Source organism: Cyrtonyx montezumae, unplaced genomic scaffold (assembly GCF_038088225.1).
Source record: "Cyrtonyx montezumae isolate F1298 unplaced genomic scaffold, pur_monq_1.0 scaffold_4, whole genome shotgun sequence".
NCBI lineage: Eukaryota > Metazoa > Chordata > Aves > Galliformes > Odontophoridae > Cyrtonyx > Cyrtonyx montezumae.
This window is the reverse complement of record NW_027072045.1, coordinates 16,821,037-16,835,876: the sequence shown is the minus strand read 5'-3', so window position 1 is coordinate 16,835,876 and position 14,840 is coordinate 16,821,037. Positions and strand designations below refer to the sequence as shown.

At 41.3% G+C, this 14,840-nt stretch overlaps 1 protein-coding gene across 1 annotated transcript; it reads right to left on the bottom strand.

The window, feature by feature from the left end:
• Nucleotides 1-1,579: 1,579 nt before the first annotated feature.
• NOC3L (NOC3 like DNA replication regulator) lies at nucleotides 1,580-14,667 on the bottom strand. Its single transcript, XM_065746155.1, has 21 exons — nucleotides 14,625-14,667; nucleotides 14,101-14,308; nucleotides 13,602-13,728; nucleotides 12,472-12,629; nucleotides 12,329-12,382; nucleotides 11,529-11,659; nucleotides 10,721-10,882; nucleotides 9,662-9,755; nucleotides 9,276-9,451; nucleotides 9,072-9,200; nucleotides 8,478-8,609; nucleotides 8,155-8,235; nucleotides 7,231-7,331; nucleotides 6,735-6,807; nucleotides 6,600-6,663; nucleotides 6,428-6,499; nucleotides 5,862-6,043; nucleotides 5,503-5,631; nucleotides 4,785-4,882; nucleotides 3,673-3,757; nucleotides 1,580-2,019 (listed from the first exon to the last, which is right to left on the bottom strand). Exons 1-21 carry the CDS (start codon nucleotides 14,631-14,633, stop codon nucleotides 1,888-1,890), a joined length of 2,397 nt encoding a protein of 798 aa, XP_065602227.1. The 5' UTR covers nucleotides 14,634-14,667; the 3' UTR covers nucleotides 1,580-1,887.
• Nucleotides 14,668-14,840: the final 173 nt, after the last annotated feature.

Sequence of the window (14,840 nt, the reverse complement as noted above, 5' to 3'; positions counted from 1 at the left end):
TGATGAGTTCACAGGTAAAATGCTCACACTCTGTTGCCTCTTGGCTTTATGGGAATATTTTACTCAACTTTTATTTTTTTTTAAACCACTTATTCTTATCCCAGTTGATTTTCCTTGCAAAGCATGTGCTGTTTGCATTGCTGGGACTGGATGGGCCAAAACTCAGGCTGTCAGGGATCCCGGGCTCACTGCATTACTGCTCTGTTTGCAGGAACTGGGGCACACTGTGGGCTATTTCCTCTGGGCTGAAGGGTTTCCTGTTTATATCCAAACAGAGAAGCAAAATACTGTACAATTTTTATATAGCATAGTTACAATTTTTAAATCCTAACCACCTATTTTTATTGATACTATAGAGCTGTACTTGATGAAGGCTCTCAATAGCCATTTTTAAAAAGTGGTCTGCTTCCAGAAATCATATGCTTCTAGGCACTAATTAAAGACTTTAACCAGTAATATATAAGCTGGTGTTCCTGAAATCCTTAGGAACACGTTCTCATAAATTAGTAGTTTGTCTTCAAAAAAAAAAAAAAAAAAAGAACACACCTGTAGCTTTCCATTTCAGTGCAAGGTTGAGTCTGCAGGTTCTGCAGCAGCACTGTCCCTTCTGCTCTGGCTCCTTGTTCTTTCATCGCTGGCTGTTACCACACTGCTACAAAACACAGTTCACTTTTAGGGTATCCCACTAAATGTAACAGTGGTGGAGTTCTTTCATTATGTCATAAATACTTTGTAACTGCAATATTGATAGACAGTTGGCAGGGTTAGCAAATGAAACACAAAAATAACAGTGAAGAGATTTTGCTTCAATACGTGTATAGACTATTTCAGAATGACTGACTTCTTAGTTGCACACTCATCGTCCTCTGCCTCCTAATCCCTGTCATGGTATCCTGACAGTGCAGCATCACTACGTGCCAGTCATGAGATTGTTTGAAACTATGTAAAATGAACAATTCTAAGAGCAGCTTTCCACCCCTGGGCTATTTCCTCCCTGCTGACTTGAAGAATAAACTCGTATTTGTATATGTTGTAAAAAATAAATGGTTTAAGATGTCAACTCTTTCCTTTTGCCTTCCTGAACTGCCAAAGGCTGATGGCACCCGTGGAATTGTTTGCTTGGAACTGTTCTGCCCTAGGGAGCAGAATTCTGATTACAGCCATTACCATTCCTAAGTTCTTTAATATATTTCACCTACAGTTTGTAAAGCCAGTACACAGCTGCAAATGCATTCTGAAACAACCAGGCAATAGCTAATACCTGGGGAATGCAGAGAAGAATCTAGATTTAAAATCCTTACCTTGAATTTATCCTGTATTCTTCACAGCGAGGGTTTTATTGAAGGCTTTGTTGTACAGCTGTCAATTACGAGGGTAGTTCAGAAATGGAACTCAGTAATCTTAATTTGCTAATTAATACTACAGTCTTATTGTAAGAAAACAAACACACATAGAAATCATCTCATAACGTGATAAACAGTTTGGAGACATCAAAAGAGAAACTGAAAAACATGCACAGCAATAAATATTCCAAATCTGGAGGTATCTTGAATATCAAAGAACTCAATACTGTATCAGGAGTTCCAAAATATTTATTCATTTAGCAACATAACCCATGATATGCTATTACAAAAAATTAGAAGTTATATAAACAAAAATCCTATAATGCACAGTTTCAGGCAAATTTAAAGTGATCCTGCTTTGTATCTTTTTGCACTACTGATGTGACCGTACATTGTAGATCCCAAGCCCTGAGAACACGGGCTAGTGAAAAGCTTCTCTTAATATTGAGTGCTTCTATATTCAAACAAAAGCCTACTTGCATTCTTACAATGGTGAGTGGAAATTTCTTCCAAGAAGCCATCTGAACATGACTGATAGATCCATTTATGACAAGGACGACTCCCGTAGGTGTTTAGCAAAATCCAAGGTTTTGTGACTAACAGTCTTACTCATGTGTTGCTGAAGCTGTTCAGTTAGCTCCTCATTTAGAAATGAATCCACATGTGAGAATGTGTCCTGACAATAACAGAATATTAGATGGATTAATAAACAAGTCCAGTATCTTTAATTAGCGGTCCTGTTTCTCTCCCATGCCCCTGTCCCTCTCCCTAGATCTGACCTACAGAACTGTCAGCTCACTGAGATCCAGCTGCCAACTTTCACATGGCAGTCACGTGTTCAGCATGCCTTCAGGTGACCCTGGCTTTGGTGAGGATTTTTTTTTTTGCTTTTGCTGCTAATTGTTGTCTAGAAGAATACCTATTACATGTAGCCACAGCTTCCAGTCCTGAAGGAGCTTACACGCTGCTTCCTGTTCAAGACAAACTCATTTATAAAAAAGTAAACTAAGCATCTCAGACCCAAAGGCCAGTGAAGGAAATAAATAAAGCAAGCAGTGGAGACTGAGAATCTGAGAAAGAAATGCCCTGACACTGCCTCGAGAGAATCCTTCTGGCTGGAGCCAACATGGACATCTCCACTCCTCCCCAGTGATGCAGGAAGGTCAGATAAGGAAGGTCATGTGCTGTAGCTCTGTTAAAGTTTTAACACTCATGTAGCTAAGTGCTTCATGCACTCAAAGACAAATGAGATCCTCTCTTTAGTGGAGCGCAGGAAAAAAAATTCCAACTCAGAGCTTCTGTCAGCAGGGAGAGGTGCTGGCAGACACTAGCAGTGTGACACACACACAGACTTGCAGGACAGAGTAAAACTCTGTTACACGAGTCAAACAGCAACACAGTTAGCAATGCTGAAGCTAATTTCCCTAGTACTGCCATTGTAACCACATAAGACAACTTGTTTTCTTACTTTCTGCCTCCTTTACACATTCCCTTATTCAAGCACTACCCAACCTCTCTCCTCTCTGCTGTCCCCAGCCTTGGTCTGTCTGCAAATGTCCCAGCAGGACAGAAACATCAGGCAGTCATTATCTAAGGACAGACTAGCTAAGTAGAAGCTTACTAGTTAGTTAAGTACTAGCTTTGGAGAAGTTGCTTCTCTAAAATAGAAGAAAATACTGCTCAGGGCTTTAACAGACATTACTGAGTTAAAAACTGGAGACACTGACAAGGTTAATAAAGTTTTCATTAGGAAGAAAGAGAACTAGTTACCACTATTTAAAGGATGCAGCATTCACTGCACGATTAACAGAGGTTGGCATCTGGAACACATCTAGTGCTCAAGAGCTAAAAAGTGTTCACTCCTTTCTCCTCTTCATACGTTAGCTCTTTGTTCAAATGTACACTTCAGAGCTGTAAACTGACACTTAGCGGGATCGGTGTGCTACAGACTGAACCAAAGGCTCTGGGATTCTGGCTGACCTGCCAACTGCCAACACTAGGAAAGACAGCTGGCTTTTTATTACTGCTTTTTAAACAAACATTACTTATAATTACAGAAATGGATACGAGATCTGCACTGAAAGACTGCGAAGAGCAAAAGTTAAGTAAAACAAATACCACATTCATTTTGCTACGTTCACTGACGCTATGGGAGAGGAACTATTCGTACAGCTTTTCTTCTGTTAAAAGGCAGTGCTACCTTATCCCAGTTAAAAAATATTTGACTGAGAAATTACACAAACCAGAAAGCCAAACTGAGAGTGCTAATGTCTGCACATAGCAAATAAAGCTTAAACTGGTACATCCTGTGGTCAAAAAAAGGAGTTACCTTTCGCCTGGGTGTTACTGACGGAACAGGAGGATTGAAGGTCATTCCTCTCATACTGTATGCCTCAAAAAGTTCTGTAGCAGGCCTGCAGCAAAACCACATTTAGTTTTTATGGATAAAAACCAAGAGAATGGGGTAAGATCATCGCATGAAAAATAATGGTTAAAACACAGCAAACAACAGATGGGAGTCTGTGACCAGTTCCTGCAGTGCCTGAAAGACACTGCGTTTCCAGAAGGTCTGCACCAGGATCCGTGGCTTTCAACACACTCAAAGATCTGCAGAAGATGGTGAATAACAAATCATCTGTGTTACTCAGAATGGACTGTTCCCTGAGAATTGCAGGTAGGATGCAGGACATTGCCAGTGAAATGGAAAATGGAATTCAGAGTGGAAAAAAAGAACTAGAGAAAAACGATCTAAGCTCAAACATGCTCTGAGCACTATCCCTAAATGACAAGATCTCCTTACTACAGATACTGTCATGGGACTGTGACCTCAGCACTCTGAGGAGTTGGAAAGAGACAGAGAACAGAAGAGAAAGTGCTGTTACATTAGTGTGTAATTCACAAATCACCCACATCTCAAATAGTGCATCTGCCTCCAGTCTTCTCATCCTGAAATACTTGAACTGAGTTCAGGAGCAGGAAACAAAGATGAAGAAACGTATACAATAGTTCCTGTCAGGACAAGATCTCATCAACCAAGAGAAGAGATAGCAGGCAGAAGAACAAAAATAAGGACATGTACAAAGTCACACGAAACACAGAAAGTGGCTGCTGGAGTAGAGTGTTCATCTCACAGAGCAAGAACCAGGGACCATTAAATGATGCACACTTGTAGTAGGTTCAAAACAAAAAGTGGCTCCTAACTAATAAGCTGTGGGCTCTCAGAACCCATATCAAGCAGTGCAGTATTTTCAAAATGTATACTTTGGTTCAAGGGATGTGGAACAATTTTGAAGTCAAAAAGAACCAAACTCAAATCAGAGGCTGGGAGGTGGCTCAGGCCTTAGAAGCTTGCCCCTTTTTTCACTCTTCCTGATGCACCTCTTTCCAGCCACTGCTATTTTGCCAGTACACTATTAAAAACAGAACCCTTTGATAGCTCACCTTCGGCTCAAATCGAGTGAAAGAGCTCCTGATCCTTCAGCTGGAGCTCCAGCAGCAAGGTGAGCTGCAAATTTCTGCACTGTTGGATGATAGTGTCTCTGAAAGAAAGGGAGGAAGAGGCAGGTGAGTGAGGGATAATGGTAATGTGTTTACCCATGGGTTCTCCCATTTATTTTGATTCCAATATGATGTAAGGATCTGCTTCTAATCTAGACAGAAAAAATGAGCATTGTCAAAATCAGTTTCTAGGGTTAAGTGAATGAGAGCACCTAGTCATACATTTATTCACTAGGAGCTGTTATGCTGAGAGCAACGTGCTTCGTAGTTAGGTTAACTACTTCTCCCATGAAAAAGGGCAGAGATAATCCTCTGCAAGCCCCAAACCATAAACACTGCCTGGAATGAGTGATTGAGGTTTAAGTTGCTCCCTGCAGAAGGGCTATACCATCTGGGATCTTAACAGATTGAAAGAGCTTCAAAAGGAGGTTTATCATGCAGTCTGCAGTAAGACTCAGTGTGGTACTATCGTTAAGTGGTACGTATCACCCTCTTTAAGAGCTTGTTCCTTTCCTTACACCACTGTGCTGCTGTTCCTCTGTAAGGTACAGGCTCAGCTCATGTGGGCCAAATCTGACTGATAAACCTGAAGAACTCCACTCTGTATTTGGTAGCAGGTATTTGCTGCTCACCTTCTTGAATTATTCAGCTACTCACTAACCTGCAGCAAATGCAGCTCCCATAGAGCTGTGTTCTGGGCATTGCAGTGCTCTGGTTCATCTAGTTCCGGGAGATAAACTCCACTGCCTTGAGATTCATTGTCTAGTAAGAGATCCATCTTTGGGAATGTCTGCAATGCAAAGAGAAAGGCTTAGTTGCTTATACTATACATCCAACTACAGCACAGTTAACCTAAGTCCAAGATTCAGTTCGTGATATTCATCCTCATGCATTTAAGGATACTCTGTCTTCATCACTCCTGTTTAAGACGATTCTAAATCTTTTGCATAATATTGATTTGACAAAAAACTTAATAACCTTTAACCAGTTAGCTAAAAGAATCCAACAAGTGAAACTTACTTGCATTAATATCCTGTTTGTTGCCAAGATCCCAATGCCAGAGTTTGGAAGAACATGAAGAGCAAGAGTGGAAAGCCTCTTCATGAAAGCAAGAGCTCGCTGCTGGGAAACCTGTTTTCTCCGCTTGGCAAGCATGACATCCAGGCACTGGAGCACAATCCCTATGTCATTGTTGGTACCACCTCAAAAGCAAAGTTTCATACAAAGAGTAACTAATCATGACCAGTAACATAAAACTAAACATTCTGCTACTGACGGTGTGCTGGAGCCTGAGAAACAGCATGAAAACCCAAAAGATTCAAACACAGAGTGACCCAGGCATAACCATTCACCCCTTTTTGTTAGAGACCATCCAACTGCAAACAGAAAACATGTATTGTTGCTTCTGTGCTAAGGAAATATTCCAACAAAAGTTCTCAAATTTAGTATGTGTTTTAGCTCAATGGGGGCTCATCTTTTAAATTGTTAAAAATAACCATTTGCTGACATCGTATTAAAGCTGTGGTATCAAACAAGCAGAACAGACACTATCCAGTTAGATACTGAAAATAAGAATCTGGACTTACCAGCATGTAGGCTGAACAGTGTCTTGTAAAGATGTGTGTAAAATTTCATCGGATCAATGTTAAGAACATCACCTGTAAATTAATGGAGTAAATATATTTATCTGTTAATCCATGATGTTACTAAAACGATACTACATGTAAGGTGTTCGTTGTTTTCAAAAAGGATTCTCACCTTGTCCAGAGAGTATTTGAAAAGCACTGAGAATGCAGTGAAGACTCTCCCGATAGCTTAAATCCTGTAAATACAAAACTGATTGAGTGGCCAGAAGTTAATTTTAAGAAAATTCTACAACTAAGGTCTACTTACATCAGAAGCGATGAGAGAATGAAGAACAATCAACAGGTCATCAAAGAATTCCACGTTTATGAGGTGGGCAAACCTTGAATCAAAGAGATTTTTAACCTGTAACTGTCCCCTGCAAATTCAGCTCACAGCATTCTGACTTTGCAAAACCCACACCTTAAAGCAGTGCTACATCAAATGCTAAGCATCTTACACAGATAATTCAGCCCCCAGCTGATAATTCTCAGCTTCCCTATAGCACTAGAGACATGCTCAGGCTCTTCAGGAAGCAATCGAAGTTACACAATCACATCACACCAGCTGGGTATGCATCATACCAATGCAGATGTGGCAATTTCACATTACACTGAAATGTTTGTAAATTAGTAGGGAACCTTAACACAGAAATAGAAGAACTTCAAAGTATTTGTCAGTCTTCTCTCATTGCTTACAAGAGTCACACAGCCTGTTGGCAATGCCTTTTCTGATACACACAAAAGAAGGTCCATTGTGTCCTTACTTTGCGAGGCCCTCCAGCACAGCCGGCAAAAGCGGAGACTTCTGAGCTCTCTTCAAGATTCTGAAGTATGTTAAAAATACAATATTCAGGGTCTCCGTGTGCTGATGGGAAGAAAACCAAGTAAAATATGTAAGCACAGGAAGCAGACGTATCTTGTTCACTTAGAACTCCATTAAAAACTTGCCTAGTACTAGTACTGTCATATTACAATGCTGTACCATAGCATTACATTACATTAATATACTTTTAAAGTGCCAATATCCGTGACAGCACACTGGAGCTGGGCAGCAAAACCTACTGGTGAGGTAAAAGACAAGACAGGATCTTCAGGAAAGGGTGGAGCACAACGTCTTCCTTGCCTCCCTCCAAAAAGATCAATGCAGCAGAAAAAGCCTCACTGCTAGCCCAGCTGTCACACCTCCTCTCTGTCCAAGCTTGACTTAGGCTGTCCAAATCAGTCCTGGCACTGCCATTTCTGCTCTTCTTATGCTGAAAAGCTCAAGTCCTGCTCTCCTGCTCCATTACTCTGTCCCTTTACACTCTGAGCTGAATAGCCTCTCTTCCCTTCAGTTCAAGGTAGCCACAGTCCTCCCTTGCCTAAAAGCCACTCTGTGAAATTGGTGAAAGCCATTACCTAGTGCTGTCTGCAACAACAGGGCACCTGGAGGACATACACCGACGGGTACAAATACCTTTCTGTGCAGACAACAGAAGGAAATAAGAATAAGCTGGCTTTCCTGCGTACAATGAGGGCTCTACTTAATAAAACAGAGACCTCTGGCACAGGCAAATGTTTGTCTGCTGCTGACAACATCTAGAGGTGTGAAATGGTGACAGTTTGGGTTAGAGGGGAGACTCTTGGTTAAAAAAGGATCAGGAGCTGCTACTTGGCAAAAATAGGAACATCATTTCTAAATTACTTACCAGCTTCAGTTTTTTTTCTTTACTTTCCGAAGCTTCTGCTTCCAGGAGTTCTCTTTCTAGCTTCTCTTCTGCTTTCTTCCACTGAAAACACACAGTTGATTTTAAGTAAACAGACATTCCAGTAGAGCAAATGTTTCCAACCAGCCTGGATACCCAGGTTCCAAGGACACTCAGTGAACAAATCTTCCAAATGAACAATTCATGCTCGGTGAGTTGCTTAAGTCATCCTGTGATGCTACAGAGCAACCAGAGTAGGTATATTCCTTCTCAATAGAAACAACTGATCGAGTATGTTATCAACACCAGAAGGCACAAGTCATTACCTTTCTTTGCATTCTTGAAAGATTTTTTCTTTTCTCTTTGAAAGTCATGAACTTTTTCTTTGGTGCAATGTCTTCAGAATCTTTTTTTAGTTCTACTTCCTTAATTCTTAAGTGAAGAAAAACTTTCAATACCTATGGCAAAATAAATGAATAAAATGAAAGGTGAACAGAAGAAGAATGGAGAGGCTATGAAATTCTGAATTCCACACTGGTTAGTGAGCTTTGCTGCTCACAGATTCTTACCTTTACTCTCCTCATGTTCCTTCTCATCTGTATCATTTATCTCTGCTCACAGTTCCTTCCTCAGCAATGTTAATTTGTATCCATCTCTCCATTTGCCTCTCTTGCTTCAAGTCTTCCAGCCTAACATAACCTGTATCTCTGTAGAGATTAGCTCTTCTGCTACCAGTTTCTTCCCCAAACCCTCATCTCTCTTTCTAACTTTCTGGCTCAGCCCACCTCTCCTCTTCCTGTGTGTTCTGACAGTGATGAAATCCTGCTTGTCTATAGTCAGCAGTGCACTAACTTCAGCTTCCAGATTTTTTTAAACTATCAGAAGATAAAAATTGTGAAATATAAGAGGAAGACTCGTACCTCAGGTCTGACGTTGTAATTTCTGCCCTTCACAAGGCCAGAAATGACCTTAACTACACCAAGTGAAGCAAAGCCCAACTTGTCTTGCTTAAAGAGCTTCTTAATTGCTTCACAGCACAGTTCAGAGATCTGAAAGGTGAATTCAAACACATTTATTTTTTTCCATGCAAAACAAGAACTGTTCCCAGTCAGAAAACCACATACCGTTTTTGATGTATCATTCATGAGAGGAACAATGAGAACAATAATGTTATTGTGGAAGTTGAAGTGTGGTAGGGCCACAAGCAGTTCGCACAGACACTTCACTGCAACCTCTGCTAGGCCTTTATATGCCTTTAATGAGACAACGTTGCTTTTCTTCAACTTCCTCTGTTTCCAATCTGCACAAAACATTATCATTAGTTAATACTTTCAAAACATACAGGGGCTTATACACAGTTACAATTTTAGTTACTTTAGGCATTCTTCCACAATTACATGAAACACTACTACTTACAGAAAAGATGGGTATGGTTAGCACTCAATCAGCAGGGCTAAAGTGTGACCCCAAAAACAGTTTTGCATTTACTATAAAAAAGTGCTCACAGTACCTTTAATTGTTTGTTCCAGATTTTCCAAGTAAAATTTATACTGGCTCACAAGGCCTTCTTCAAATTCCCTCAGTTTCTGAGTTTCTTTTTTAACCTGTGAACATCACACAAGTAAAATATTATTTGATGAAAAGCTAAAAATTGAAATCAGCCAGCACTGCAAATTAATTAAATAAATAAATAAAGCATGTATTAAATATCTAAGTTTTTTTTCCTCTAGACAGGCACTACTAGAAATGTATTAAAAACAAAATATTTCTGCTTATTACCAGATATGCTCTTGGGCTCAGAGCACCTTTCCCAACTAGGCCTATATCATTTATAGGGACTAAAGTGAAATTTCGGTCTAGCTGTTCTTTTATAGCCATGACTCTATTAAAAGCACCTAGAAAACTGCTTACAAACAACCTCCAGAATCCAACTTGGGTTGGAAGGGATCACCTAGTTCTGATCCCCCTGCCTTGGGCTGGTTGTCAACCACTAATTGAGGCACCAGATCAGACTGCCCACGGCCCCATCCAGTCTGGCCTAGAACACCTCCACGAGTATAGTGAAACAAAAAGAATCAGAGAATCACAGAATTGCAGGGGTCAGAAGGGATTTTTAGAGATCATCAGGTCAAACCCCCTGCCAAAGCAGGCTCCCGAGACCAGTGCCAGTGCTCCATCACCCACACTGTGAAGAAACTCTTGTGTAAATTCACAATGGTGACAATGCCATTTAATTTGCTTTCTTTCCAGTTCCCTCAGTGTGACAAAAAACACTGTCTTATTCCAAGGCTTATGATGAAAGTAGCCCACTCAGGTTTGGTATACTACTTTAGTATGCTATTATTTCCTCTGTTACCATCAGCATGTCACCTGCTTACTGAAGGAATTATGCAAGAATTAAGGTTCAAATCAAACACCTTTGCTCCAAAAGTCAGTTTCAGAACTTCCCTGGGTGCTTGTGTATTTGTGTATTGTTCTAAACCAGAAATTCACGTTAAAGTAACAGTATTTGCCATGACCTAAAAGATATGAATGACTTGGAAAACTGTAGAGAAATGTGGTATTTCACCTTGGTAGCCTTTTCTGTTTCAGTCAGAGGCCGAATTTTGTACGAAGGAACAATGTCTTTGAATACTTCCATGAGAGAAACCATGACCAACTTTCGAACAATCACAGCAACATTAGGATCCTGTTCCATCAGCATGGCACGCAACTCCTTCAACTTCTTAATCTGATTAACAAAAGAGACCGATGAAGTCAGCTGAAGATCACCCTCCAAACCAATTTACAAGCACAGTATACAATTCAGCAAGTCTGTCCCAAGAAATGTGCCCCATTTCTAAACACTTAGGAAAAAAAAAAGCAAATAACTGAGCTCTACTTAGCATTGTACAAGGAAACAAGAAATGCTGAATAACTCATCAAAATTTTATCTTGGGAATGTTAAAAGTACTATGCAATTCTAAAACTACCTAGAATTATAGCAAATTACTAGTGTATACTGAAACACTGAGAACGTCTATATACAACCCTGAAATCAGAACTGAAATAGGGGTTATCCTTAAGGAAAAAGGCAGCTTGGATAGGAAACACCACAGGGAATACTACTCCTGCAGCTACTCAGATGGCCAAATTACTCCTGAACAGAACCAACACAGTTACCTGGACCTACACACGATTCAAATTCTTTGCATCAAGCTATAGCAGCAGTTTCACCCCTTGCAATCCTCAGAGAGTGATGCAATACTGATACTTGCCCCTGTTCTACTGATGTATTTTTCTGCTTTTGCTATTACTTGGTCACTTCAGATCTTTACTTAATGACTTGCTGCACAACACAGACATACACATAAGCACATTAAATAAATGCTACCTACATTGTTTTCTGGGTCAGAAAGAATGGCAGATGCTAAGGCAGCAATGTGCATCTTCCTTTCTTGCAGTTTGATTTTCCTTTGAGCTGCCATTTCCTCAGGAGTGAGAACAGGTGGAGGCTCTTCAGTAAAGTCTAACACAGTGTGTAAGAGTTAAAGACAAGAGTCACTGGGGAAGCCACTAACAAATACTATACTGTAAACAACAGTTCTAGATACTGCACTTCAGATGAGTGATAACCCCACTCAACAATACCACACACAGTTCCAGAGTAGAAGCAGTTTAACGAATGAACCTGCTAGAGCTTGTATTAACTCAGAGCTTGACTCTTCCACTTCAGAATTCTATGGTTGCAAAAAAAAAACCAAAAAAAAAAAAAACCAAATCAAAACTCTACAATCTTTTTGAATCTGTAAATATCCTTCCCCAAGCACAGTGACACTAATGTGTAAATTCAACATATGACCTCAGCTGTACCAAGAAATTGCAATGCCCTACATTTCGCAGCATATTTTTCACCAATAGTTCCCTTTTTCTTTCAAAAATACAACTGACAGATTTGCATTTTCTGTTCTTAAAGAAAGAGCAATTCTGAAGCCAGCCGTGGAAATCTGTTCCCAAGATCCTAGGATCCCAACATGTAAGAAAGTAAACTTTAACTCACTGTTTTGTGCTTGGGGGTAACACAGTACTCCATGTCCTAAAAAGTTCACTTAAATTACCAACATCCTTAGGGAACAGCAATGGACTCCTCACATCTGTCAGTGATTTGGAAAAAGAAATAAACGTGATGCTTTATTACCTTCTGCTTCCTCCATTTCTTCTGTATCTTCTTCATCCTCTGAATCATCAGGAACTGCAAAAACAGTCCAGGGTCAAGCTGTATATACACAAGCTGAACTATACACATCTTGGATACTTCTGATTCTAAGATCTGTGTCTTACCTGGCTTTTCTATGGTCTGGGGAATAATGCCACGTTTGTCTTTTATAGGGAGTAGATGGATGAGCTCTTTTTCTGGTTCAGTGTTTATGCGCCTTGGTATCTTCTCATACTTTTCAATTACACTGTCATGTTTTCGTTTCTTGATGTGAACAGGTTCACTGATAAAATACAAGACAAACAAAATCACTGCTTTTGGCCTTGTAAACAACAGAATTTCAACTATAGATCTGTGATGGACTCTGAAAGCTGAATGTTCAAAGACTTGTAGGCTTCAGCAAGGAAGACCACTCCTGTAAGTCATTTTACATCACACAGCCACCCTACAAACACACTGTAAGATCAGCACCAGACTGCCTCATGGCCCTATGTAGATCAAACCTTCCCTATGTGCTCAAATTCTACTCAACAAGCACAGGATCTCTAGAGCTGTGACTAACATGAAGAAAATACAGCTGTTATTCGTGAGACTGGCCTCATTTGGGACATCTGGAAACCATAGAGATAGCTGTTCCCATTAGTGCAGCGGTAACATACTCAGGGCCCCTCGAAGTAAGACAACAATGAAGAAACCAGATGAAGTTTGTAAGGTAAACATCCTTCGGAAATACAATTTCTGTCCTAAAATCTTAACAAATTTGGAAAATAATATGTAAAATACAGAGATGCAAAACAGAGACTATTGGGATCTCAGCACACTTTCTCACCTAGTGCAGTCTGCTCTCTTCCTTTACCACTGCATGAGCAGCTGACACAGCTGAGGCTCACTGAAAACTTCACCCTGAGCAGTTCTGCCACGAAGGACTATACCAGCAAGCAAGCATGCAGGACTGGGACCCTCATATACAGGTTATCATTTTATTTAGTTTAAGGAATGCTACTCGTCTCACAGCCATAAAACTCACAGGAGTGAACACTGCAGAAACGATATCGTGAAGGGCAGCAGAGCCTGAGTAAGAACTGATAGACATCAATACATTAATACTGAATGTATCAACAGACAAAGAAAACACTAATGGGAACTGAAAAGCAACACCAGACCAAAAGTGACCTCCTGGCAAATGCGTTACACTACATGGAAGCCAAACAAAGCTGAACTACTATAAAAAAGTGGACATTGCAAGAATACTCACTTAGAAGAGATATCTCTGGTTAGAAACGATGCTTTTCGAGCCAAATCTTCCATTAATTTCAAGTCATCTTCATCCATCATGTCCAATGGAAGCGCTTCATCTTCCTCTTCTTCTTCCTGTTTTTCAGCTATTTCAGAGATAACATGCACAAATTAAGACACTGTACATATACCTAAACTTGCCAACCTGACACCTGAGACACTTTGCTTCAACTTTTAGCTAACAACCTTCAAGCACGTTCATGCTATCCAAGAAAATACCCCCTTTTTGTGACAGTCAGTGAGAATTAGAGCAAAGACATCTCTACCATCTCCAGCTGTCAGATTCTGTAGTCAGAATGGCTGCATTTTAAGTTTTTCATAACTCCCCTTTCTTACCTTTACAGAAGTAATCGTGTGTGCATAGTGTTTTCTTCAAATGTAAACTTTATAACGTAAAACAGCAGAACATTAGCAACAATATCTTCCCTATGCAAAAACAGCTTTGAGCAAACACTTACCAACATGTTTCTTCTTGTAATCCTCCAGTGGAAAGGGTTTTTTGCAGACAGCATCTCTGACAGCCTGCCTTAACTTCTTTTGTTCTTTCCGATACTTTTTAGCAGCACTCTGCTGCTTGTACTGTTTGTTCTTTAATTTGTTGTCAAGTTTTATTTTACTAGTCCTCAGTAACTTGCGAAAGCTTGGGACGCGCTTCGTGTTTTTTCTCTGGGGAACAAACAGAAAATTCCACGTAAGTGCCGCGTTCAAATCCTCAGTCACAGACAGCACACGAGTGACCCAAGCACTGCCAACAGCCCGGGCCCGCCTGCACACCCACAGGAGCTGAGCGCAGCAGCTGGGTGCGCCCGCAGGAGCCACGGGCACTCAGGCGCGGGCCCCCACGCCCAGAAAGACAGCACGCCGCGGGGGGTCGGGACGGAGAGGAACGCAGGAAACGAGCTCAGAGCCGCGCATGGCTCTCACGGGGCGGCCGCGCCGAGACGGCCCCCAGCCCCGCACCCCCACCCCGCAGCGCCCTTACCGGCTTCATGGCGGCGGCCCCACGCGCGCCGCTCGTGCGGCGGAAGCGCAGTCCCGGGGCGGGGTCGGCGCCTCCCGCTCGCGCCCACAGCGCCGCCTGGCGGCCCGGCTGAACAGATGCCGCGGCGACAGACGGCCCCGAGCGCCCGCAGCAACAGCGGCAGGGAGCGGGGAGCTGGGGTTTTCGACACGAAGATGCTTTCCGGAAAGAGGAGAC